General features: G+C 51.1%; 1 protein-coding gene across 1 annotated transcript in view; it reads left to right on the top strand.

The window, feature by feature from the left end:
- The window catches only part of PREX1 (phosphatidylinositol-3,4,5-trisphosphate dependent Rac exchange factor 1), a 175,746-nt gene that overhangs the window by 53,806 nt on the left and 94,579 nt on the right, over positions 1-27,361 (top strand). Inside the window, exons 2-4 of the mRNA XM_032461329.1 lie at positions 16,233-16,304; positions 20,043-20,165; positions 26,898-27,002. Coding sequence (XP_032317220.1) covers positions 16,233-16,304; positions 20,043-20,165; positions 26,898-27,002 — 300 coding nt within the window. The remainder of the gene's footprint in view (positions 1-16,232; positions 16,305-20,042; positions 20,166-26,897; positions 27,003-27,361) is intronic.

The following is a 27,361-nucleotide window of genomic DNA, read 5'->3' as shown; positions in this document are numbered from 1 at the left end:
TGTTAGCAGGTGATAAGCACTGCGGAAGAAAATGAAGCAAGGTAAGGGGGTGGAGTCCTGGGAAAGTGTGGTAGTTTTAAGTACAGTGATCGGTGGGGGGGGGCTCACTGAGGAGGAGAATTTGAGCAAAGACCTGAAAGAGGGGAGGGAATGAGTTGTGTGGCTGCCTGGGGACAGGTGTTCCAGGCAGAGAGGGCAGCCAGTGCAAAGGCCCTGTGGCAGGAGCCAGCTGGGTATGTTCCTGGAACATCAGAGGGGCCAGAGTGGGAGGAGAGGAGAGAGAGGGGAGCCAGAGACGTTAGGAAGCGAAGTCGTGTCAGGCCCTGAAGGCTGCAGTAAGGAGTGTGGTTTTATTCTGAGAGCAGCAGGCGCTGTTGGAGGGTTTTAAGCAGGAAAGCACCATGCAGCGGTGGGTGATGGCCTGTGGTGCACGGGGCATGCCCAGTGCTGGGGCTTCTGGAGATGCCCCCTCAGCAGTTATAGAGCAAATGTGGGTGGATGTCCCCTTGCCTGTGATGGATGGGGGACGCCTGTCAAACGCCCGGATGAAATCCCCCTGTGGTGATCAAGGCCCTTCTCAGTCAGTGGGGAGCCCTCCTGCCCCCTCCCCCGTGCTGCCACCCTGACCTTTTTGCTTCAGAACCTCAGAGTACACAGTCTTCCTGTGCTCACATCTTCTCGGAAGCCGGGCCACGGGGGACTGAGGGGGTGTATGTGGAGGGTGGCTTGTCTCTTTGGCAACAGGTCCCACAGAAGCCAGGGCCGCGTGGGTGGGGGGGGGCCCAGTCTGCCTGAAGCGAGAGGGATGTGTTGACTGTCAGAGTCTGAGAGACCTGTGTGTGGGCAGGGTGGATGAGCCAGGGTGACGGCAACAGTCCCCTTTCCATCACTTTGCTGAAAAAACGGTGTTTGGAATAATTTTTGTTGCACTGTCATTACATAAAGTGCACATCACCATGACTTTTTCCTTGTGCGTCACCACCAGGTGAAGATCTAGAACATGTCCTGACCCCAGAGGTCACTTCTGCCCCTTGCCAGTCAGCACCTGGTGAGGAAAAGTGATGACTTGGTGTTTTGGTAAGAAAAGTGACAGTTTTGGTAACCTCTTTCATCAGAGATGCGTTTTGCCAGTTTGCTGGCTTTGGTAGAAGTGGAATCCCAGGTCTGTGCCCGCTTGTGTCTTGTTTCCTTTGCTCAGGCAGTGTTTTTAGGACACATCCCTGTCACCACGTGTGTGTCAGCAGTTTTTCTTTTGATTGCTGAGTTATATTCCATTGTGTGAATACACTACAATTTGTGCATCCATTTGCTGCTGACGGACACCTGTGATTTCTTTTTTCATTTGAGTTTTTATTATGTTCCTTTCCCCTACTAAGCACTTTATGTTGTATGTAATGTTCCCTTTAATCCTCCAAGGAGCCCTAAGAGACAGAGGCTCTTATTTATCCTGTGTCTATTACAGATGTAGAAACAGAGGCAGAGGCTTATGTAACTTCCCTTTCTTTCTTCTCTTAATAAACATTTTTCGAGCATCTTATATCTGCCTCATACCAATCTAAATGCTGTCGAGACAGCAGTGAACCAGACATACAGAAATCCCAGCCTTCATAGAGCTGGCATTCAGTGGACAGAAGGCCCACTCATCAGTGCATAAAATAACATGTGGATGTGATAACTGCATTATGAAGAATTAAAACAAGGTTCGATGGAAGAGAGTGTCCTGGGCTGTAATAAACTGGGGGAAGAGGCTTCCGGATTGAGGGAACAGCATGTGCAAAGGCCCTGAGGTGGAAACAAACCTGGCGTGTCATAGGAAAAGGCAGACTAGCCCGTGTGGTTGGAGAGGAGTGAGACACACAGATTCGGGGGAAATATCAGGAAAATCCAGTGTGGTCTGTCTGTTGGGTGTGGGGGTTTCTTCTGTCACGATGCCTTGACAGATAAAAATAATATCAGTAAAGCTAATGTAAGTGCTGGCATTTCACGAGGACTTACTCTGGTACGACGCTGAAGTCGAGGTTCATTATCTGTTTCATCTTCTGAGGTAGGCGTTTGAATCTCCGTTTATAGAAGAGGAAGCCGAAGTTAACACTTCTGTACCTTCTCCTGCTGGTAGGTGCGGACTTGAACCAGAACTCCCCCTGCCCCCCTCTCCTCTCCCTCATGGGGTCCCTGGGGGGTGGTGGAGTTCCCCGGGAAGGGAGCTGTCTACAGGCTCACTTGCAGAATCTCTGGTGACCTGTCTGACCTGTCAGTCTGCTGTGGGCTGGTTGTTACTGGTCTAGCTGGAAGGCGGCGCTGGGAGGGGTTAGAGTATGTGGGTCTGAGCTCCCATCTCCAGAGCTGGGGGATCCTTGGGGACCCTCTGGTCTGACCCATGCCACCCTCATGTCACAGAAGAGGGAATGGAGGATGGCATTTAGGAAGGGCTTCCCCAGGGTCACACAGGGAGGCCATGGCAGGGTGGCAGTGGGAAACCAGGTCAGCGGGTCCTGAGCAGTGGCCACTGTGTGGGACCCATTGTGCAGAGGGGAGAACTGAGGCCCAGAGAGGAGACAGTCTCCCCAACAAATCACCTTGTTAGTGTGTATCATTTCTTATAATCCTCATGGTAATCCTTGAGGTTGGCACTGTTACTGTTCCTGTGGTATAGATGAGGAAACGGGGCCCCAGAGAAAGGGACATATTCATTCATTCATTCATTCATTCATTCACCTATCCATTCATCAGAAATGTATTGAATGCCGGGAACCATGGTGCTCAGTGCTGGGGCTGTAACTGAATAAAACAGAGTGAATGAAAAAGAAATAAAACTGTGATGAAGCAAGACCTCCGGGAGCTCTCAGCCTGGTGAGGAAGACAAGCGTTAAGTGTATAATCTCGTAGGTTATGTTACAGCAATGGTGGTTCTAAGAAGAGTCTACGGAGTTACTGGAGCCTGTGCATGGGCTTTGACCTACTTGGGAGGGCAGGGAAGGTGACTTGATGTTAACTGGGTAGATGGAGGGCAATGTGTGTTATGGTTGAAGGGAACAGCATGTGCAAAGGCCCAGGGGAGGAGCAAGCTTGGTGTGTTTTTGAAACAGCCTGAAGAGCCTAAAAGCTTGGTGGGGTGGTGAGGTCGGATCCTGCATGGCCTTTTTGGTTGTTATCCTCAGAACAGTGGGGAGCCATTGACAGGCATGGCAGAGCAACGAGTGACCATATTTACAGTTTATAAAGATCCCCTTGTGACTCACCTAGGGTCACTCTAGCCAGGGATGCTTAAATGACCTAGGCCTCCTGACTCCCAGTTGTCCCATCAGGCCACACCACTCCCCTGCTCCCAACTAAATTCTCCCACCTTTTGAACCTAAGAGGCAATCTAGTCCCATGGGAAGGAATTTTGACTCTGGAGCCCCAGGGGTCTGAGCTCAGTCCTGGCTCCGTCCTTTCCTCCCTGAGTGACCTTGAGCAAATAACTTGACTTCTCCGAGATTCCATTTCCCTGTCTGTGAACAAGGACACAGCAGTCACCTCCTCATCGAACCTTGGCATTGGCATACAGTAAGCACTTAATACATGTTGCAGCTGGTTCTTGTGTCCTTACTCCACTGGAAACACAGGCACCATATAGTTCAGGCAGCTTGGTGTCCTGAGGTTTCCCACATCTGATCTTACTAAATGGCCTTTTGCTTCCTAAACTCAGCAGCTCAGTAGAGCTCAGTAGTTAAGGATAGTTGATATTATTAAAATTATTGTAATAATTCTTGTTATCAGACCATGTGTCCTTAGTGAATATTTGTTAACAGAGACTGCTAGTGGTGGGGAAAGAAGACATTTCACAACTTAGTAATTGTAAGACTAAATAAAAATATGTGAAATATGTAGCTGAACTATATAACAGTATCTATTACATCTTCATAATAATTGACAGTGGAGTGTTAGGATTGGGTTAGGCTGTCGATGGAGACGTGAGGGAGGTTTTGTTTCCTTTCGGTTGTCTCCAGCTGGGTGGTTGTATCAGTTTCCCTTTGCTGCTGTAACAAATTGCTACAAAATTGGTGACTTGACACCACAGATTTTATGGTAGACCTCTGGGGGTCAGGTGTCTGAAATGGAACTTGTAGGGTGAACATCAAGTTGTTGGCAGCACTGTGTTCCCTCTGGATACTGGAGGGAAGCATTCATTTACTTGCCTTTCCAGTTTCCAGAGGTTGCCTGCTTTCCTTGGCTCCTGGCCCCGACCCATCTTCAGAGCTAGCTGTAGCTGGTCTTTCTCACCGTGCATCACCCTGACACTCCGCTCTTCTGCATCCTTTTTTCTCTTCTAAGGACCGTGTGTTCTCAAAGTGCCCAGTTGGATAATCTGGGATAATTTCTCATCTCAAGATCATTAACCAGATCACACCTGCAAAGTTCCTTTTGTCACGTAAAGTCACATGTTCACAGGTTCGGGTTTAGGATGTGAACTTCTTTGTTGGGAGGGGAGGGGCATTATTCAGCTGACCTTGGTAGTCAAGGGTGGCAGGGGCCTCTCTGCCCCGCAGCGTCCACAGGCTCCCCTGGCAACATCTCCCTCCCTTCACCTCCTGGGCCTGGAGGGCCAGAGACTGTGCTGGACCATGGGGACCAGGTGACGGTCCTTGTGGAGCTGGAGGGGAGAGGATTTCAATGAAGTGACCCCATCACGAGTGGGAGGAAGGTGGGTAGTCAGCCAGGGAAGCTGAGAGCACAAGGCTGGGTCAGAATGGACGTGGCAGAAGGCCAGTGTCTGGACTCTGGTGGTCCAGAGTTCAGATCTTAGCTCTGTCCACTTAGCTATGTGTTCTGGGGCTGGCACTTCATCCACTGAGAACCTCTGTCTCCTTTTCTGAAAGACAGGAGTGAAGTTGTCTGGGATGAGGTGACGTGTGGGAAGCAGTGGGAACATGGCTGACACTCCCTAAATGTGAGACCTCAAACTCCATCTGAGCAGTTAACGTCTACTGTCTTGAGCCTGGCACTGCTGTCGACAGCCTCTTCCAGTGCCTGAACTCCCCCGCCCGGGACCTGAGCAGGCGCTGGGAAAAATAAACCGGAGGAGGCCTCTATGCTGCCCCCCTCCCTGGCTGGTCCCTGAGTGCCACTATTTTTACATTCTCTCACTTTTGTGCATTGTTTCCTGACTCTCCAAACACAATCCTTCACAAGCCAAGGCGGGGACCACTCCCCCACCAGCCCGAGGAACAATTGTTTGGGGAGATGGAAAAAAAAGCTGGGCCGAGGAAAAAACAAAACCTCTTGAAAGTCATTGTCCTCAGATGTCAAGTGTCAGCCCCGTGGAGAGGAGACCACATTCCACCCATTGTCCTGCCACAGACAGGCACAGGGACCCCCAGGACATCCAGCCACCCCGCCCTGCGTCCTGGGGCCCCCAGCGACTTGGTTTGCTTTGTCTGGGACATTCCGGCGGGAAATACCACCCAGAGTGGAGCCTGTTCCCAGCCACCCCTGTCTCGGTCACTGCAGGCTTTTCCTTGAAGCCGCCCGCCCACGCCGGCCCCAGACCAGCGTGGGCTGATGCTGGTGATAAGGATGCTTGTAAGGCACTTTATCCTAACTCAGCAAATTCTCACAGGACCCATGTGAGCTAGGTACCGTGTGTGAGGGTGTGTAACAGCTTCTTGACGTATAATTCACAGACCAGTTTACCCACTTAAAGTGTATAATTGAGTGACTTTTAGTATATTCACAGAATTGTGCAGCCATCACCACCCGTCTAATTTAGGGACATTTTCATCACCCCAGAAAGAAGCTCCATACCCATTAGCAGTCTGTCAAGTACCATTTTTGTACCTGCATTTTTCAGAGAAAGACACTGAGACAGAGAGGCTGCCCAGAGTCACACAGCCATGAAATGATGGAGCCAGGATTTGTACCCAAAGGGCTTAGCTTTAGAGACATTTTCTTAAGTATGATGTAATGCAGTGGTTCTTGATGGGGGGAATTTTGGGCACCCCACCACCCTGCCCTGGAGATACTGGGCAGTGTTTGGAGACATTTCTGGTTGTCACAGCTGAGTGTGGGATTTGCTTCCAGTGTCTCATGGATAGAGGCCAGGGATGCTGCTAAATTCCTTAATACAGAGGACAGCGCCCATAACAAAGTATCCGTGGTACCAAGATGGAGAAGCCCTGCTCTGATCCCACTCTGATGAGCCCATTCTTCAGGAAAGAAAGCTGAGAAGCTCAAAGGAGTGGGGAGAAGTTGGGGTTAAAATAGAATAGAGCTCAGATCATGTTATGGGTGTGGGTGGTAACAACGAGGGAAGAGAGATCCTGAACAGTGTGGAGGAGATGCAGCGGGAAAGAGATCTGTGCTCCATTAGTGATGTCTGCCTTGGGTGCTGGTGTGGGGAGAGTCAGCAGGATTCGAATTTGCTGGGTCTGGCGAGGTGGGGTCGCATTCAAATACCACCAGGACCAGGTAAGAAGATGTGTGTAGCCACAAGTTGGGTGGTGGAAGACAGAGCAGCGCCTGCAAAGGGAAAATCTAGTAGCTGCTGCTCTTCTGCAGCCAGCCTCAGCCCTGTGAACATTTAAGGCCAGTGGTCAGCTTTTTCAAAAGAGGCTAAGAGCTGGGATAATCCAATATTTAAACTTAGGTCTGACTTTTTTCAAAGCTCATTGCTGGTCAAACTAAACGTGCCTGTGGGCCACCAGTTTGAGACCCATGAGAGACTCGCTAGCGTGTTGGAGGCACTGCGTGAATTTCTGTTGAAGGAATGACAGGTGAGTTCAGGGAGACGGCAGGCCAGGCCTCAGCCCCAGGGGTGGGGTCTGTGTGGCGAAGAGTACTGGTTTCCCCTCTGTGGCCCCCTCTCCTCCCCCCGCTATTGCATCAGCCCTGTTCACCACAGGTTGTAGCAACTCGGTTTTTGTTTTAACTTCCTCCATGGTGGGGGGTGGGGTGGGGCTGTGTGGAAACTGGGCACCTTTTTTCAGGGTTTGAAGCTGGGTGGTGGGTAGCAGGATCTTTTCTAGATGATTGATGATGAATCAGTTAAACACATATTTGTCAAGGATCTTCTATGTGCTGGGCCCATTCCCATGCTTTGGAGATATAGCAGTGACCTAGACAGAAACGTCATTGCCTCCTGGAACTCACATGCTGGTGGGCTAGAGGGACAATAGGAGGGTAAGCGGACACACGTAATGTCCCCAGTGACGGGTGCTGTGAAGAAGACAGGCCAAGATTAGTGCTGGAGGTTTTAGTTTGGATGGTCTTAGATGGATCGAATGTGCCTCAGGGCCTTTGCACGGACGGTTCCCTCTTCTAGAATGCCCTTCCCTTGGGTACCTATGAAGCTGCTCCTTCACCTCAGTCCCCACATATCTGCTTAAATCTCATCTCCTCAGAGAGGCTTCCCATGAACGTCTCTGTGAAATAGCTCCCTCACCTCATCCCTCTTTGCTCCCTCATCTTGCTTCATTTTTCTCCATAGCACTCATCCCAACCTGCCCCTTATTTTCAAATCTGTTTATGATCAGTCTTGCCACTGCTCCATGAGGGCGGATTCAGTCTGATTTGTTCATTTACTGGTATGTTGTTGGCTTCTGGCACAGTGCCCGGCACATAGTAGGTGTGCAGTTAAGTGTTGAGCAAGGTGGCGTCTGCGTCTCCAGCACGCAGCTCCGTGTTTGGCACACAGACGGCCCTGGCTCACACTTGCTGGTATGGGTAGTCCTTTGTGATAGCTTTCTTCCCCCGAGAATAAAATCAGAAGCGAGTTCCTGTTTTCTTTCCCAGGCCAGCCCACCTCTCCCCGCCCAGCCTCTGGGCCGCTTCCTCCAGGGAGTCTCCGTAGGTAGTTTTACCTGCATCATCTCGCTTACACCCCAACAACTACCTCTTTTTTTTGGATGAGGAAATAGACTCCGAGAAAGAAGTTCAGTTACTGAGGTTACGTGGTTGGCAGTCGGGTGGAGCCGAGTGGAGAGGCGAGGTGGCAGGCAGCGGACACCTTTGCGTGGTGGCGAGGAGGATGGGGTGGCACTTCACAGTTTATAAAGCCTTGTTTCCCCAATCTCACCCTGGGAGGCTGAGAAGCAGTTGATTGTAGACCTGTTTTTAGAATGAAAAAGGCAAATAACAATAAGTCAACATAAAAAGATAAGTCCCTGGCGTGTAGTAGGAGGTCTGTAAATGGGGTTGATTCAGCTCCAGAAGTTTCCTTAGGGTTGGGTTCCTCTCTGTCTCCCTATCAACTCATGGCGGGGCTGTGGAGATCATACCAGCTGATGCTTGGCTGGGCACTGACTGTGTACCATTCAGCGAGCTTGTTACGTGTGTTAGTGTCTGTAATTCTCATTGGAATCCCGTGTACTCATCTTACAGAGGAGGAGACCGAGGCAGAGAGAGGCTGAGTCGCTCAAGGTCACACAGCTTGTAAGGGGCAGAGCTGGTAGTTGAGCACTTTGCCTGCAGTGTTTCATTTCAGCCTCTTTGTAGCCTGTGATATCGTCACTTTATAATCCCCACCCATATTACCGTTGGGGCACAGAGAGGTGGAGTCACTAGTCTAAGTCACACAGCGGTAGGGGGCAAAGGCAGGCTCTGAACCCTGAGGCCAGTTCTAACCTCTGAACCTCAGCCCCTCTGATATGCTGCTTCCTTGAGAGATGCAGGACCCTTTGAGCGTTTGAGAAGGGAGAGCTGGGGGAGACCTTGGGATGCCATGGCTTCATGGGGTGTGTGTGTGCAGGTTCCCTGTGACACAGCCTCTGTGCAATGACGGTGGTCATTGGTCACCCGCTGAAGCCATTTTTACTGAGCACCTGCTCTGTGCCAGATATTGGTCGGGCTGCATGAATAAACCACTGCTCTCCTGGGGCAGATGTTGCAGGGGGCACACGGGCAACAAACAGAGAGGTAGTGAGTGAAGGTGGAGGCTGGAGCTGTAGGGGAGGCAGAGAAGGATAAGAAAGGGGGTGGAACGGGAGAGTGGGCTTCTGCTTTAAAGGGGGTGGTGGGAGAAGTCCTCTCAGAAGTGAGGAGGGGGCCCTGCAGATATCTGGAGGGAGTCTTCCAGGCAAAGGGACCAGCAAGTGCAAAGGCCCCGAGGTAGAAAGGTCAGGACAGTGTCTGGTATGTTCACAGAACACTGTAGTGGCTTCAGTTGTAGCTTATTTTTAGTGCTTACAGGAAGAAACAAGTCTGTTGAAGATACGGTACAAGGCAACATATTTGTGCTATTATTATATAATATCATGTAATATCATCACCTCTGTATACATATGTATAATTCATAACGTGCCACGTGAGATGTGATGTCAAGGAGTGAGTTTGAAGTTGTCTAAGCAACGTTACCATCTCTCCGTCCTGTAAGGTGTGACTGGGAGTGAACTTGCAACCTTCCTTGGAGGTGATGTCTCAAATCTGAAATTTGGGTCTTTGGGGAAAGCTGGTTCTGGGCCAGTGTCTCCCTGCTCCTGGCACTGGCCTGATGAAAGGGGTGCTTGCTGAGAATGGCAGGCAAAGGTTTTTAGTCTCAGCCTGGGTGGCGATGTTGGCTGTGGGCGGGGGAAGCCCTTGTGTTCCACTGCAGGCTGTGGGAGCGCCAGGCCAGCTTGTAGGGGGCCGGGCACCTTCCTGGAGGGCCTGGTGGTTTCCAGAGTCAACACAGAGAAGGAGGGGCGGGCAGCTTGGAGGTCCTGCTGCAGAAGGACTGTCTTCTCATCTTGTATTTGCCCGGCTCCTGCTTTCGTCTTGGCTGATGGGACATACCCTCCAGGAGGAGAATGCAGACCAGCCTCCTTGATGGGGAAGAAGTGATCATTGGGGGTAGGGGTGGGCACGAGGGGGCCTGGTATGTGTAGTAACCTCTCCTGTCCAAAAAAATGGAAAAACATATGTTTATGTTATAGAATGACTTTTGATTCAAAAGTAGCGTGTTCATTGTAGAAAACTAGACAAAACCAGAAATGAAGAAAGGAGAAAATTGAAATCACTTAAAATGCCACTCTCAGAGTTATGTTCCATGGCTCGTGATGAAACCCAAACAACAGTGCCTTAAGTGAGGTGGATGTTTCTTGCTTTTTTACTGAATTATAGGCTGCCCAGGACAGATATGTTGGCTCCACTGTCATTAGGAAGACAAGCTCCTCCTGTGTTTCTGCTCCATCTTCTTCAACCCATGGCCTCCACTTCATGGTGTAAGATGGCTGCTTGATCTCCAGGCATCACATTTGCTATCCAGTCACGAGGAGGGAAGAATAGCTAAAGAGAATCCTGCCCATTTCTTCCCTCATCCCCAAGGGCACTTTCATGATGTTGTAGGTAATATATCCACGTATACCCCACTAACCCAAACTTAGTCACACACATGGTTGCAAGGGAAGCTGAGAAATAGTCTGTATTCTAAAATCTGGAAAAGGAGAGACCAGATATTGGGGGATGGCTAATAAGCATGGCCATACCCGCACACGGTTTAGGGCATTTCATTCCACACTTCCTTTTTCTATGCTTATGTAGAAATAGTTTATTTAACCAAAAATGAGATATTTTATCTGCTCTTCTGTGACTTTTTTTTCTCCCCTAGAGATACATCAACAGTCTTTCTGTATCATTAAATGGCCTCCTACAAGCCATTTTTAGCATGATCATCCTTTGTTAAGATGGGCAGTTTATTTAACTAAACCCCAAGCATTAGAGTTATAAATCCTATACTGAAGTTAAATCTTCCTGCCACATGTGAGATTTCGTTTTACCTGTAGGATAAATGCTCAGAATTTAAATGGATGGAGCACAGGATTTGGACTTGGAAGGAGTCACTGGGCATTTGGGGGTCTCCCCAAACTCTGGCCTATCTGTGGCTGCTGGGTGCAGGCTGTGCAGGGACCGCCTGCTGTTGTTACTATTATTTTATTATTATTACTTGGATTCAAGGCAATTTTGTGACACTCTGCTTCCCTGGGCCCTGGACCACCCAGATCATGTAGGGTTTGAGGTCCTCAGGCACCGCCTTTCCTCTGTCCTTGCTTTGGTCTGGGGCTGCCCCGCCCCACCTGCCCTCACTTCTAGCCGTCCCCTGGCCCTCTCAGGTTTCGTCTTATGAGGTCACCCTGGTGGTGGCTGAGGCGGGATGTCCTTGGGGGCAGGCGGGCCCCCTCCCCTTGGCGATCAGGTTGCTGGTGTGGGTCTTGGAGAGCATCTTTGAGGCCTCTTTCTTTCCTTTTTATCTCCAGGGAGAGATTTATCCTCCCCAGGCTGTGGCCGCAGGTTCCAGACAGATGGTGGCTCCCCAGGGCACCCTACAGGGCAGCTGCTCCCTGATTTATGCTTAAGAAGCCATTTCCCCGAGTGCCCCAGAGGTCCGCAGTGGTGGCCCGCTTGATGACACCTTTCTTGGCTGCCTTCCCTTCCCTGCCCCACTCCCCAACTCTGCTGTTGGCGCTTCCTGGGGTGAACTCCCAAGTAAACTATTTGCCCTTGAATCCGTCTCAGGCTCCGCTTCTGGGGAGCCCCACACTAAGACCTCAAGTTCATTTCATTGCTGAGTGGATGTGACCGCTATCCGGCTGCAAATGTTTAAGGTGCTTCAAATGTTCTTACTATAAGTGATGCTACAATGAATAGGTCCACTGGGGCCAGGTGCCTCAGTTTCCTCATCTGTCTTTGTGGCCTGGTCTGCATGTGAGAGAGGGTCCTCTGACTGAGAGGTGTGGGTGCTGGTGGCTGAGTGGTGCTGGAGGGCACCCCAGGGGTAAGAACCAAGGGACGTGGGTGGAGTTTGGACGGCAGGTGCTGCCAGGTTCACTTATCGATGTAGATAAATGTGGAAGATGTGATGGTGAGTGAGAAATGCAAGTTGCTGCAAACACATCATTTATAGAAATACTTTAAACCCGCAACGCAGTATTCTTTATTGCATCTCGACTCACACGTGCCTGGTAAGTGGCCAAAGGCATGTGTGGGAATGAGGAGCACATGTGCAGGCCAGTGGGTGCCCTGCAGGATGGGCAGGTGCACAGGTAGCGCTCCTCTCTCTCTGATGATTCCTTTCTTCCTGTTTCTGCGTTGAGGCCTGATATTAACAAGGCACATGGGTAAAGTGAGCTGATCTTAGGTGCACACCGATGAGGCTTTGTGTATACATTCGCCCGTGTAACTGCCGCTCAGATCAAGAGGTGGAATATTCCCAGCACCCCTCCCTGCCCAAGGGCTCCCTCATGCCCCTTCCCAGCCTGCACCTCCCCCAGACTTGATGAATTTCTCTTTGAAAATGGTTTAAAACAAATTTGACACAATGCTAATGAGATTTGCCGCAACTGGGCAGTGATGTGTTTGTGGGTGTTTGTGAAATTTCTCTCCATCCTTTTCTGGGTCCTTGATGTGTTGCATTGTCATCATCGTAAAGAGAAGAGGACGTGGCCAGATGTGGGGAAGTGGTCCAGGCAGGGGTGTGGCGTGGACATGGTATGGACAGAGATTCCAAGGCTGGAGGAGAGTTTCAGGCAGCCCTGGGAATCCTGAGAAGGGGCTGGTCTCTTCGGGAGCTTTCCAAGATGAGAGCTGCTTTTGGGCAAGTGTTCCAGAGCTGTCAAGGCTTGGACAGGGAGTCGCCCCGGAGGGTCCCTTTCATCACCCTGCCTGCACAGAGGGCGTCAGTACTGCCTGGAAGAGCCGGTCGTGCCTTGGGCAGCACGAGAGCTGGGCCCAGAGCCCCTGCCTGCCCGTTCTTTCCGGGTCACGAGCTGCCCACTGTGCCCATCACACCAGCCTGTTTGCGGCTCCTCTGTGGGTGGCCCGAGTCTTGCATTGTCCCAGCACAATGGTGGTGGCCATGCTCTTGTGAAGAAAGTAGGACAGGAAGCCCCGATCTAGGCCAGCCGCGCTGCCCTCCCAGCTGCCTGCTCTCCTCGGCTGTGCTCAGCGAGGCTGCCTTTGTCTCCCTCCTATCTGGGGAGGCTGGAGGCTGGACTTCCCAGCAGCATCACAGGCCCAGTTCAGACATCCTCTAGGAAATCCCATCTCCTGACCCCTCTACTCATTGTGCTTTAAAAAGAAAGATCATCAGGCTTCCAAGTGGCTGGAGCTGAGGCTCCTGGTATGTGTCAGGCACTGTGCCAGGCAAATTTTATCCCTTCCTTTGGTTTGTGAGTGCTTACTGTGTGCCAGACACCAGTCTAGGTCCTGAGGGTACAGCTGGGAAGAAGAGAAGCAAGGACCTGCCCTCATGGAGCTCCCACTAACTTTATCCTAATACATTTTGAAAGGTAGGATAGTATTACTATGATCTACATATTTGGGAAGAGTAAACTGAGACTCAGAGAGACTCATGCACTTTCCTGAGGTCACACAGCAGGAAGGAGGAGGAATGCAGTTTAAACCCAAATCATCACTTTTCCAACCTGGCCTCTGTTGTTGGATTTGGGGTAAAGGTTTCATCCCAGCCATGCTCTTTCTTATTTTCGCCTTTCCCTTACAAGCTGGTGTAGATTACTTAAGCTCAGTCTTTTTGTCTGACAGTTGGGCTCTTAATGCAAGATGACAAGATGGTAAGTGCATGAAGACACAGAGGGCCTCCTGGAGGAAGTAACATTTGGGCTAAGGCCTGATGAATGAGAAAGAGCTGGCCCAGGACAGAGCTGGGAGAGAATATCCTGCAAGTAGGAACAGCATGTGCAAAGGTCCTGAGGCAGGAATGTGCCTGGCAGGTGGAAAGAATAGAGATAGAAGATGTGGCTGAAGATTATTGAGATATGGGGTGGGGGTGGAGTTCTGGAAAGAGAATTCAGAGATTAACTAGGACAAGCCCATGGGGATCTTATAGGCTGTAGAAAGTGTGGACTTTTCTTTTTTTTAAGTGTAGTTTTAAGCCATGGATTGGCAGAATCTGATTTACATATTTAAAAGGATTCTTCTGGCTGTGTGTGTGGAGAAAGGAATGGGGAGGCAGTGATTACATTTGTCCAGGCCGGAGGTGATGGTAGCTTGGACCAAGTGGGTGGCTGAGGAGGTGGGGGGAAGTGGTCCAATTTTTAATACATGTCAAAGGTGAAACTGATAGAGTTTGCATAGATGGAAATGGAGTGTCAGAGAAAGAGAGGGGTTGAGGACCACTGGGGGCATTTTGGGCTGGAGCCCTCTGAAAGGCAGAGGTGCCATTAATCAGGTTGGGAGGGGCTTGGTGGTATGTAGTTTTGGAGGGAAGTTCAGGAACTAGGTTGTGGATGAGTTAAATTTGAGATGCCCCTTGGCCATCCAGGTGGAATTGTTGAGTTGGCAGAAATCCAGCCAAGTCCAGGCTGAGGATGTATACTTGGGCTGTGGGGTGTGGTGGATAACGTCCTGCAGTGAATGTGGACAGAGGCAAGGCCGCTTTGCTGTGTGACCCCAACTTTCTTCTCCATGACCTGCCATGTGGAGTGCCAGTGCGCACCTTCCTAGGAGAGCTGAGTCTGCAGGTGGCCGGCTCCCCATGACAGCTACGGATGTCCCCTCAGGTGCTGGGAAAGGATCCAGCAACCTCCTCTCTGCCCACCTGCCCCTGCTTCCCTCCAGCCTGGCTGTCCCCTCCACCTCCCTGACTCAGAGATCTCCCCAGACAAGCTGAGCTCCTGTGCTGTAATCACCATGGCAGGGAGGGTGACTGGCAGCCCACCATGCTGACCCTGGCCTGCGGACCATGAAGTCATTTTCACACGGGTCTCCATGTGGCTATTGCCAGGTCAGCCTGGGGCCAAGCCCTAGAGTCAAGGCAACCAGGTGGAGTTTGCTGTGCATGGCGGGTCTCTGTCTCCCCACTCAGACACTGGCTCACACCTCTCCCTCCCTCCCCCACATCCATTCTGACCCCCTGGCCTGTCCATGGGACCGCTCAGTAGCTCTTCCTCTGCCTGCTCTGTCCCACCCACACCAGGGCCCGGCCGCTGTCATTGCTCAGCAGCCTGGCTGTGCCCCTCCATTCTGGTCCCCCTACTTTTATGCTCAACCCCTAAAATCTAGTTCTTCACAAAAACAGAGAGCTCTTTTGACACCATTTAAAAACTGCGAGACTTTGCTTTAAAAAAACAAATCCTATCTCTGGCTTCTCTTGGGGAAAAAAGGGAAACAAAACCCAAAAATCCCCCCAAAACTTTGGAACATCTGGTCATGCCGGGCCTGCTGCCTTCCCACGAGGCCACACTTAGAGGGGACGAGCTGCCGCCCCCTTCAGTGGACGTGTGCTTGCCTGTTCCCCACAATCCCTGCCATGCCCCTCCTTTGTCGTCTGTCACATCACAGAGCAGAGAAATGATTTCTCTGTTCCAAGACCTTGAAAAAAGTGGCAGAGGGACTGTGGTCCATTCTTACAGTACGATCCTGGGCAGCCATAAAAAAGAACAAGGATGCTCCCAGTGCAGTTATACAGAGAGACCTTTGAGCTAAAGTAAGTGGAAAAAGCAGGTGCAGTGCACCCTGTGTATGCCGCTATTTTTTGGTGTGTAAAAGGGGAAGCTAAAAGTATATATGTGTATGTGTATATGTGTATATACATAAATATACTTTTGTGTTTATTTTTTTCAGCTTTATTGAGATATAATTGACATATAACATTGGGTAAACTTAAAGTATGCAACCTGTTGATTTATATATATATTTCACTTATATATGTATTTCAAATTGCTTACCACCATCGTGCAACTTTAAGTATACAATCAGGTATTATTAACTGTGATCACTGTGCTGGAGGTTAGCGCCCCGGAACTTACTCATAGGGAGCTTTGTGCTCTGACCAACGTGCGCACGTTTATTTGGAAGGAGACACAAGACACCAGGAGCTGCGGTTCCTGTGGGGGATGGGAGGGGCTAGATGGATGAGGCCTGAGAGAATTTTCATATTTTTGACTTTTGAGCCTTGTGAATGGTTATTATTTAGAGGTTATGTTTTTAAACAAGAACAACAAAACCCAAAAAAGCAAGAAACCAACAAAAAAAAAGGGAGAAATGAATTGTCCGAGAGGGAGCCGTGGGTGACGGAGCACATGTGCGTACAGCTCCCTGAGGGCAGGGCCTCGTGTTGGTCCCCGCAGAGCCTGGGGTGGTAGGTGCTGCGTAAGCGGGTGTTGGCTGAGCGACAGAGTAGGTTTTCCTCACCCTCTGCCCATGTCCCTGGACCGTGGTGCCTCCCAGGGCCTTGTTGGCATCGAACCTGTGGCCCTCCTTTCGGGCCACCCCCGGGAGACGGGAGGTGGGGATGCTGACCTCTCCCCGCTTCTCTCCTGCAGGCATTCCTGCATCGCATCCGGCAGAACGTGGCGGACTCAGTGGAGAAGGGCCTGACGGAGGAGAACGTCAAGGTGCGGACGCGGGGCCGGCCCCTTCCCTGGCTGTCCCTGCTGCTGTGTGCGGGGCTGCCTTGCTCCTCCCGGCGATGCTCGGAGGGTGTGCGGGGGTGGGGGTGGGGTGCATCTACCCCACAGGCAGCAGGCTCTGCTCCCTGCACCCCTAGAGACCTCTTGGACCTGTGAGCAGACCATGCCTGGTGGCCGTCAGGAGGACTCAGCCTCAGGCCACCGCTCCCCGACTCCAGACTTTCTCCCCTTGTTCAGCGTGACCACCCTGTCTTCTGACGTCCTCGTGCCAGGACCCCTGGCTTGGAGCCAGAGGAAAATCCCTTCCCAAGCGCCCCCGGGAGCCTGGTACCTCCAGCTGCCCTCTGGCAGCCCTGGCCCCTGCCCTGCACTGGGCGTTGGATACTGAGGCAGGGCGGATGAGTAATTGGGTCCTGGCTTCATCTTGGCTGTGGCTCCGGGGAGTTTTGGGAGGAAGTCAATAGGCCTTCTGTGTGCCTGGCGGGGGCCCCGGCGCTCCCCAGGCCTGGCTTTCTAGTGTGACCTCACTCTCTGGGAAGCCGCCTCTGGTCCTTGGAGCTCCAGGGTCCTGGTCCTAGGAGAGAGGAGGGGAACGGGGCAGTGTGGGGGTCAGAGGTACCCAGCATGTACAGCACACAAAGGACTTGGTCAAGCAGCTACCCCCCCCCCCCGCCTATGTCCTGGTGGGTGTGGACAGTAACCTTGTACGTTGACAATTCTGAGCCCAATATTTTGGATAAGAAAGCTGAGGCTTAGAGTTGTAAAGAGACCTCAGGGTCACTGCATGGCTGGTCCCTGGTAGAGCTAGAATCGAAGCTTTTTATGCGTGTATTCATTTATTCATTCAGCAAATATTTACTGAGTGCCTACTGTTTAGTACATCTGTTTATTACAATTAAAAATTATTTATTATAATTGAAATTCATAATTTATTACAGCTTTAAAAAATATTTTTTATGAGGTACAACTCACATACCATAAAGGGTACGGCTAAGTCCAGGGTCCTCTGTGTCCCCTCCCAATACATGCCCCTCCCCAGAGATAACCACTGACTTCTAATGGCATTGATTAGTTTTGCCTGTTCTTGAACTTTATATAAAAATGAGCTCTTTCATCATGCCTGGAATCTTTTGCTCACTGTTATGTCTGTGGGATTTGCCCAGGTTTTTCTGTGTGGCTGGGATTCATTCTTTTTCATTGCTGTGTAGTATTCCATAGTAGGACTGCACCACAATAAACTCATTCATTCTCCTGCGAATGGATATGTGTGCTATTTCTAGTTTTTTGGCCATGATGACCATTCTTACCTATGTCTTTTGGGGGACACGGGCTCTCATTTCTTTTGGGTATACACTCAGGAGACAGATATCTATTTTGAAATCGTGCAGCTATTCCTTGAAATATAACAGTAGGATATATCCTGTGTGTCTTTAGCATAAGCAGATTCAACCACGTGAACTAGGCAAAACATGAGAGAGAAAAATAACCAAACAGTGTGGGTGATTCTTCCAACCACTTCCCATGACAAGCATCCCCCAGGGCAAGGCCAAGGAGGAAGAGGGTCCCCGACACTCTGGGGCTGCAGCATGGGTGGGTGGTCTCTTGCCCCCCAGCTGTCCCTGCCCACCCTCATGGCCCTCCCTCTGCAGACTGTCTGGGACCTTGGCAGGGCCCATGGGAATGGTCTTTATTCCTTGCGGTCTTAACTCCAGTACCACCTTTTTAGGGCAGCTGTTCCTGACCTCTGTGTTCAAATTCACGAACTTCTCTCCCTGCTCCACCCTGGGACTCCCTTCCTGTTTTATGTTTGTCTTTAGTGCTTCTTAGCACCTCAAAAACTACCGTTATTTGTTTGTTATCTGTCACCTTCTACTAGAATGTCCCCTCCAGGGAGGCAGGCACTGGTCTGTTCCCTGCTGTACCCCCAGGCCTGGCACACAGTAGGTGCTCAGCCAGTACTGCTGGGTGAATGAATGTGTGACAAGCCCTAGAAGGAACCATCAGCCATAGGAGCACCAGTGGCCCCGGCTGCGAGCCTCTGCGTGTGAGGAGCGGGTGGATGGGTGGGAAAGGGACTCCGCACAGCATTTATTTTACTGTGGTTTGTTTTTTGAGCCACACGAATGCCTTCTTCAAAAATTAAATAAAAAATGCACCTCTTTAAAAAAAACAGAGGAAGGAATTTATGCAGTTCAAAGGGCCTGAAGTTCATAAATGTCTCCCCTGGTTCTTCTTAGAGGTCCTTACTGTTACCAGCTTATCTTTTTTTTTCCACTTTTTTTTTTTTAATTTCACCGGAGAATCGAACCCAGGACCTCATGCATACTAGTCATGCGCTCTACCACTGAGCTATTTCCCTCCCCACCAGCTTGTCTTATTGTCCAGAGAGTCTCTGCTTCTGCCAACATAGAGAGGAGTGGCCCTGGTGAGTGTTATTTTACACAAATGAACCCATGCTGGAATCCTCCATGGCACCAGACTCCCCCTGCCCCAACTTAACAATATAGACCAAGGCTCATTCCAGAGTTCCATGTCCATATACATAGACCTGCAGATTCTTTCTGCAGGCTCAAAATACTTCACTGTGTGGAATGTGTTTAAATATAACCAGTCCAACTTATTTAACTGTTTGACCAGTCCCCATGCATGGGTGTTTGGCTTTTCCGGCCGTTTACTACTGCAGATGAGGCTGCGGTACACCGTCTTGGCCATCCAGCCAGTTCTCGACCTTGGCGCAGTGAACACTTTGGGCTGGATAATTCTTTGCCCTGGGGGCTATCCTGTGTTTTGTAGGATGTTTAGCAACATCTACGGCCTTTACCTATGAGACACCAGTAGCATTTTTACCCCTAGTTTGTAACAATCAAAAATGTCCCCAGATGCTGGCAATGTCCCCTGGGAGGCAAAATTGCCCCTGGTTGGGAAAACTTTTTTTTTTTAGCAGGGGGTGGTAATTAGAATTATTTATTTACTTATATTTTTAATGGAAGTACTGAGGATTGAACCCAGGACTCTCCCACTGAGCTATACCCTCCCCTCTGTTCCTGGTTGGAAATCACTGATCAAAAGGTGAAGTTCTCAAATGCAGAATTGCTGGGTCAGACTGTGCATTTCAAACTTCCTGGGTTCCTTCAGGGAAACAGGCACTCACAGATTGTTTGTGAGAGTTTAAACGGCGTATCTTGAACATCCTTCCCTATCGTGTTTTCTTTCATCACATCGTTTCAGAAGGTGCCTGGAAGTACCCGCATCATTTTAAAACTCAGTCCTATGGCCGGACGTACCAGTCGTGTCTGTCCAGGATGAAGATCATGCTGAATGTCTCAGTCTGTAATCCTCTGCTCGCTGAGTGGGAGGTCTGGCTCTGCTGCTTCCCTGGGCTGTGCGACCTTGGGAGTGTTAATTATTTTCTCTGAGCCTCTGTTCCTCATCCATGAATTGGAGGTGATAACAGTTTCTCCCTCATGGAGTTACAGCGAGAATTAGATGCCCTAAATGCATATGACGTTCTTAGCACAGGACTGGGCCTTAACCCTGTTTAGTACACGTTGGCTGTGTTTTTCGTTATTGTCATTATTTCTGTTGGCTCCTGCATACGAGCGTGCCTGTTTCCCTGCACCCTCCCCCCCTGCACCATGGGTTATGTGTTTGTTTTGTGCTTCATTTTGCTCTCCCTCTATTCCTTGGTTAATGCTATTTTGGGGCATCCTTCTTCCCTTATAGATCCTGTTCTCCAACATCGAAGACATCCTGGAAGTTCATAAGGATTTCTTGGCTGCCTTGGAGTTTTGTTTATATCCGGAGCCTCAGTCTCAGCACGAACTTGGGAATGTTTTCTTAAAATTCGTGAGTACGCTGTCCTAGCCCCTACCGGAGCCTGCAGCTTTGGGGAAGTGGGCTTCTCCCCAGGGGCCCCATCCCACCCACCTTGGGCTGGCAGGGAGACGAGGAGGCAGGTGGCCAGGCCTCTGCCTCCAGGAACGAGGGGCAGGGGGTTGGGCCCGGCAGACTGGGGGTCTTTTTAGCTGGCTCTCCCTCCCCTCAACATCACGTAAAGTGTGGCTCCCTTTTCCTTAGAGCTCTTTGCGATGACTGCATCCCGGGGCCCCCGTGACCTCCGCGCCCCGTGGGGCCCCTCTTCTGCAGAACAACCAGCAGAGGCAGCCAGTGGCCGAGTGGGCGGACTCAGGACCGACAGACCTGGGTTTGAGTCCCGCCCTGGCCACCCACTGGCCGGCGAGGGTGTCTGACCCTTGAGTGCCCACTTGGGCTGCAGGTCGGGGAGGCTGACGCTTGTCCTAATAGCCTCTTTCTTCCCAAGTCACTTAGAATTGTGAGGTGATGGGGGAGCTGAGCCCACAGGAGGCAGCTGCTTTTCCACACCCTCTCCCTCTGCGCTGCCTGGGCCCCTCCCCAGGGGGAGGAAACCCGCCCTGGCCTCACGGCACGAGGCCTGGGCCAAACGCTTCTCCTCCCCGAGCTTCTGTTTCCTCCTCTGATTGAGAAGTAGGGACAGTGGTGCCTCCTTGCATTGATGGAAAGGCTTGGAGAGGTAAAGCACTGAGTGTGAGCACAGAGCAGGGGCTCCTCAAGCAGGGGGCGGTTTTGCCCCCAGGGGACATTTGGCCATGTCTGGAGTGGAGTCAGGGGAGAGTCCTTGTGTTTGCTACATGGGGTGCTGCACAGTTCGTGAACTGTTTAAACTGTTTAATGAAGTCAATTATGTCTTCAAATTAAAAAGAAGAAGAAGAAGATTGGCGTCTAGCCCTAAGCTTGCCCGGTAGGGAAGCCGACTGAGAGGAAGGTTAAACCCAAGGTCATAACTCTCTAGGTGGAGGAGCTGGCCTTGGGACCCTCCTGATGGCTGAGCGCACGTTTTTAGACTTCACTGGTGCACACGTGAAGTGTGTAGTTTTGCTATCTCTGGATACCCTTGTATGACTATTTGTTTAATCTTTAAAAGTTGTTTCACTTGAAAACAGCTCATTTGATTAAAAGGGAAACTTGTATTCGTTCTTGGACCTGGAAAATGGGTATCTCTTGCTATTAATAGAAGGGAACTGTAAAAATAAATGCAGTAGAAGCCAAGCTGTGTTATCACATTCTGTCCAGAAATTCTTGCCCACCTGAGTCTCAGAGCCCTAGGCCTGCCCTTGGTTCGATTAGGAGGAAGGTGAACAGTGTCAGGCCCCCTATGCTCATGGAGGATGGCCCTGAGGTCTTTTTCAAAGTGGCCCCAGCTGTGGCTGGATTTCTGGAAGCTATGTGCAGGTGGCCTGTTGGAAGCAGCTGAAGGAAGGTTGCATGGTCTCCACCAAGCTTGATCCCACCCAGGGGGGAACTCTGGAGCTCGGTTTTTCCTTTAGGTCACCCCAGATTGCCCCAAGGGGGCAGGACCTTTGCACCCCCACTGGATGTGGGCAGCCCCAGGGAGCCAGTGTACAGCCTTGGGCAGGCTAGGCTGCTGTCTCAGGCCGAGGACAGTCCCTGGGGAGCGACTCACTGATGGGACATGCTCACCATGGCGTCCCGACAGGGAGGGAGCACCGGGGCCAGCAAGACAGCGTGAGGGTAGTGACGTGGTAATTGGGAACAGAACTCTGCAGACAGGCTTTCCGGGAGAGGAAGGGGCTTATCAGACCCTGTGAGAGGCCCTGGCTTACAGCCCAGCCCACTGGTGCTGCCCAGTCAGTGGACACTGGGAGAATCCCTCACCCCCTCACCCCCAAACCCAACCACTGACAACTGAGATGATCACAAGCTAGCACTCACTGAGCCCTCTCTTTGGGCTGGGCACTGTTCTAAGTGCTTTATGTGTATTAATTCATTACAACATCACTACAACCTTTTACAGTGTGTGCTAGTATTATACCCACTTTACCGATGAGGAAACTAAGGCCCAGAGAGGGTAAGTCAGAGGGCAAGGTCACACAGCCAGTGAGTATTGAAGCCAGGATTTGAGCCAGTGTCATCTGACTCCCGGACTTGTGTTTTTCACCATCTCACATGGTAAAATCTCCTGATACTATTAATAAGCACCTACTGTGTGCCAGCCCACTGTACTTGGCCCTGAAGGTGGTGCCCTAAATAAGACACAGTTGCTTTCTTCTGCTGTGAGGCTCATAGGCCTTAGACACAGAGGGTCGGTCAGTTCAGAGAAGAGGTCATTTCAGATGGGGACGGGAGTTTGTGAAGAATATAAAAGGCAGATGTGATAATGAGTGGCTCCCCATGAGTTTGTCTGGAATTGGGAAGTCAGAGACAGGGCTGCTAGATTAAGCAAATAAAAATATCCAGGACAGCCGAGTAAATTTGGATTTCAGGCAAAGAACAAATAATATTTTAGTATAAGTATATCTCATGCAGCATTTGGGACATATTTATACTAAAACAGTATTTGTTGTTTATCTGAAATGAGCACTTAGCTGAGGGGCTTGTGTTTTATCTGGCGACCCTGGTCGGGGAAGGCCTCTGTGAGGAGGCGAAGTGGGGGATCTTAGGGAAGGGTATTCCAGATGGAGAGAGAACCAGGGCAGGGCCCCGGATGGAAGGCAGCGAGGCCAGTGCAGTGGAGCAGAGCGAGCGCTGGAGGGAGTTCAGGGATGTCATGGGCGGCCTGAACCTGCAGGGGGTGCATTCTGAGAGTGGAAGGTTTTTGGCTGGAAGTAGCGTTTCCACGTTATGTTTTAACCCCTTATTCCTGCAGCTGTGTGGACGGGTGGATGCCAGGTTGGGGAAAGTGAGACTTGAATCTCACGCTCCCCTCCCCATCAGAGATGTCTGCTTGGCCAACTCCTTCCCTTCTCTGAGTCTCGGTCTTTGTGGGTGTGAAGTGAGTGGTTGGGAGCGGATGGTCTCTGTGGAGCCATTGTCACCCCCGAGTACTGTGGACAGCAGCCCCCACTTCTGATAATCCTTGAGCCCTCCCTGGGCTGGACGCTGTCCCTAGCTGGCAGCTGTCCCCTTTTTCTCCTTCACAGCTCAAACCCACAGACACACGCTCCCTGGACCCATCACATCTGTGTGCACACAACTGTTTGTCCGTTTCCTCCTGGCCAGACAATCAAAGCCCCACGTGGGGCCCCTAGGAGGAAGCTGAACGCTCGGCCTCTTAGCGGTCAAAAGCAGCATTTCCGCATTTGCCAAGTCTTGGGCCTGAGATGCAGCTGGGGTTAGACTCAATGAAAGGTGGGAGTGATGGAACAGGGTGTGGTTTTGAAGAGGGGGGTATTGTCATTTGCTAAATTTAACTTCTTCAAGCCTCAGGCCTTGGTCCCCTGCCCGTTTCACAGGCCAAAGGAGAGGATGACATTGTGAAGTGTGTCAGAGAAGGGGCTCAGGGGATGAGGAATGACAAACCCATGGCAATCTTATCACTTACTCCCCTCTCTTGCATCTGTGGCAGACATTGCTAATCAATCACAGCATTCTCCATACGGCTCCAGAATTATTCTCACTAGTGTTCCAGCCAGCACTGCTTATTAACTGGGGTTGGCATGTGGGAATGAACAGATTTGGCTCTGCTTTCTGGTCCAACCCCTTCATGGTACAGGTGGAGATGACAATGGAGACCCTGTCGTTTCACCAGCCTTAGCTCCAGTTTTTCATTTTCTTCCCCCTTTCAGAATGTGCATGTATTAGACCGTCTTCACTGAAAGTGACAAAAACACCAACTCAAATAGGCTTAAAGAAAAAAGGACTTCACTGGCTCATACAAAGGAAGCATTCAGGGTGGGTTAGCATCAGGCATAGCTGGATCCAGCACCCCGTATGATGTTTTCAGAACTGAGTCTTTCTCTCTAGGCTCTGCTTTTCTCTGTGTTGGTTTAATTAGTGGAGGAGGGGGAGCTATATATCTCACATGGTGGCAGGGGTGGCCCTCAGCCATCTCAGCCTTACAGTCTGCTGGTTTAGCAGCAATAGTTCAGAGAGAGCTTCTCTTCACAGTAAGTTTAGCTTGAGCCCTTGAGGGCTCTCGTGGGCACAGCTGGGGTTACCTAGCCACTGGTGCCAGGACAAGGAGCTCTTTGATCGGCTCGGCCTGGGTCACATGCTCACCTGTGGTGCCTGGGAGTGGAGAGTGGGCTCAGTGGGGTCAGAGTGTAGGAGGTGGTTCTCCAGGGGAACACCTGGGACCCATGACCAGAACAAGGGGGAATGGATGGTGGGTGGGTAGAGCAACACATGGGCCAATGAAGAGTCGAGGCTGCGCTGTGGTGGACCGGGCCATCTGGAAGAAGTGTGGGGCTGGCATGAGGGCCCCGGGCACTTCTCACTTCCTCCCTCTGCTCTTTCATGCCATCCGCCAAATAGTCATGAGGCCTGCTCTCTGGGACTTCAGTCCCCACCGGTGCCACAGCCATGACCCCAGCAGGTTCAGACTGTCTCTGTGGAGCTCACAGTCCGGGGGTGGCTGGGGGAGAGGGACAGTGCACGAATGAGGAGTCGGGCATACCGGGGAGCGGGGCGAGAGCCACCATCTTTCTCAGAATCCGCTTGGTGCCTTCCCCAGACCTATGAGTCCACTCAGCTCCCTTCCTCCTGACTCTGCCTGTCTCTTTTATTGCCATCAAAACCTGCCCGTCCACTGCCCCATCCTGTCATAGATGATTCGCCAATGGGATAAGGAATTTGCTGAAATAATTATGATGTTAATAATGGCAACATTAGTAACAGTAGTAATAATACTAGCTAGGAGTTAATGAGCCCTTACCATGCGCTGTTTTAAACATTTACTATGGATTCACCCAGTAACCCTCACAGCAGCCTTATGAGGAGATCATTATTGTCTATAATTTATAGACAAGAACGCAGTGGCTCTGAAACCTCACATGCCTTGCCCAAGGTCACAGAGCTGGTGACCTGGGGAGTCGGGCCATGAACCTGGGTGGTTTGCCTGTGGAACCTGCACTGGCACTTACAAGGCTGATGCTGATGGTGACCGAGGGGGCTTCTGCTCTCTCCTCTTGGAGCTGCGGGCACTTGGCCGCTCAGGGCATCTGCTCAGTTGGTGCACGCGGAGCCCCTGGAGGGAGCCGGGGCGGATCGGGGTGGCTTACTGATTCTGAAACCCATTCTCTCTCCTCGTCTGTTTCCTCTTTCCTGCAGCCACCCATCGGCAGGATGACTGGGGATTTGTTTAGAAACAAGACGAGCTGCTTACTTTGCGGACCCACCTCTTCCTTCCTTAACTTCTTGGGGTCTCCTGGCCACTCCCCAACCCAAGGTCAAGGCCCTTCAGCCCTTCCTGTCCTGTGGCCTTCCCCAGGACATCCTTGTTTGGGGTTTGGCAGGTTGGGAGGAGGTATTCTGTGCACCTTTGGGAACCGAGAATGCTCCATGGAGAGCTTCCTGCTAAGAAGGCTTCTGTTCCTTCCAGTCCAGGAAACCCTGACTGATGGTTGCAGACCCGGTGACCCCTAGGTGATCTCTGGGCTGGCAAGAGTCCAGCTTTGGGCTCAGAGCTCTCCCCCGTGGCAGTGATCAGAGATCTCCCCCCCCCAATTCCTGAATCTTATTTAGACTTCCCTGGTTCATATATGCAGGGCACTGCACATAGTAGGCGTGTAGATTTCATTTAGTAAATATTCATTGAGGGCCTAGTGTGTGCCAGGCATTGTGCCAGGATCTGGGGATCCTTCAGTGGACAAGATGGATGTGGTCAGTGCCTTCAGGGAGCTAACTGCCAGATGGGAAAAGACAGATGATGAACAAACAGTCTGGATAATTCCAGATTATGAGTGCTATGAAGAAAATGAAGACGGGGTTGGGTGGGGAGGGTGGTAGAGAACACCTGGGTGACAACTTTTCCTGGGATAGTCCAGGTGTCATTTGAGTAGGTGGCATTTGAGTTGGGACCTGAATGGTGGAGAGTAGCCAGGCTTTGGGCAACGGTGTTCCAGGTGAAAGGTGCAAAGGCCCTGAGTTAGGAACAGGCTTGGCAGAAGTTTAGGGAGCAGAAAGAAGGCTAGTGAGATGAGGTCGGAGAAAGGCAGGGTCGCATTATCTGGGCCTTGAAGGTCATGATGAAGGGCCAGGTTCCCTACCTGGTGTAATAGAATAACACTGGAGGGGGTAAGCAGTGGTGAGGCACAGTCTGGCTTGTGTTTTGATCTTAATGATAGACATTTACTGAGCGCTTGCTTCATGCTGAAACCTCTTATATTAACTCACTTAATGTCCATAACAGCCCCACGAGTTAGGGTCTGTAATTAATTTCACCTTAACGGATGAGGAAACCAAAGTGCAGAGAGGTCTGGTAACTCGCCCAAGTTCACAGCTGGAAATGCATAGCGAGGGTTCAAGCCCAGGCTTGAGTCTGTGCACTTGACCCTGGGCCATGCTGCTTCCTGGGAGGTTTCTCGGTTTCTGGGTGCAGGCCTGGGGCAAGAGTGGATGGAGGCTGAGAGCCCTGTAGGGAGTGGCAGCCACTTCAGCTGAAGTCCTCCCTGCTGTGTGTCTCTCGGGTCGGGGGGCCATCCTTTCCTCCTAGGCCTGCTGGCCCAGCCTCCACACATCCCAGAGTGACCGCCTTCCTGCAGTGCCCCGTGTCCCACAGGCTCTGTCCTTGTCTTGCAGAAGGACAAGTTCTGTGTGTATGAGGAATACTGCAGCAACCATGAGAAGGCCCTGCGGCTGCTGGTGGAGCTGAACAAGATCCCCACCGTGCGTGCTTTCCTTCTGGTAAGTTAGCTGCCCCCCCTCCCGCTCCCTTCCTCAGACCCCTCTGCCTGACCCTTCCTCAGCCAGGGCAGTGTCTGTAAAGCAGGGATCGCAGACACTTTCTGTAAAGGGCCAGGTAGTGAATATTTTTTGCCTTCGTGCGTCATACAGCCCCTGTCATGATGACTCAGCAGCTCAGCTCTGCTGCTGTAGCATGAAAGCAGCCGTAAATAAAAGGAATGAGCATGGTGGCTGTGTTGCAATAAAACTTTACTTATACAAACAGGCAGGCAAGATTGGATTGACCCTAGGGCCAAGTTTGCCAGTTCTTGATCTAAAGTAATAATCCTGGGAAGACTGGTAACAATACTAATAATTGT

This window comes from Camelus ferus, chromosome 19 (genome assembly GCF_009834535.1).
Source record: "Camelus ferus isolate YT-003-E chromosome 19, BCGSAC_Cfer_1.0, whole genome shotgun sequence".
NCBI lineage: Eukaryota > Metazoa > Chordata > Mammalia > Artiodactyla > Camelidae > Camelus > Camelus ferus.
Note: the sequence above shows the minus strand (reverse complement) of the source record. Positions and strands in the feature narration are given on the sequence as shown.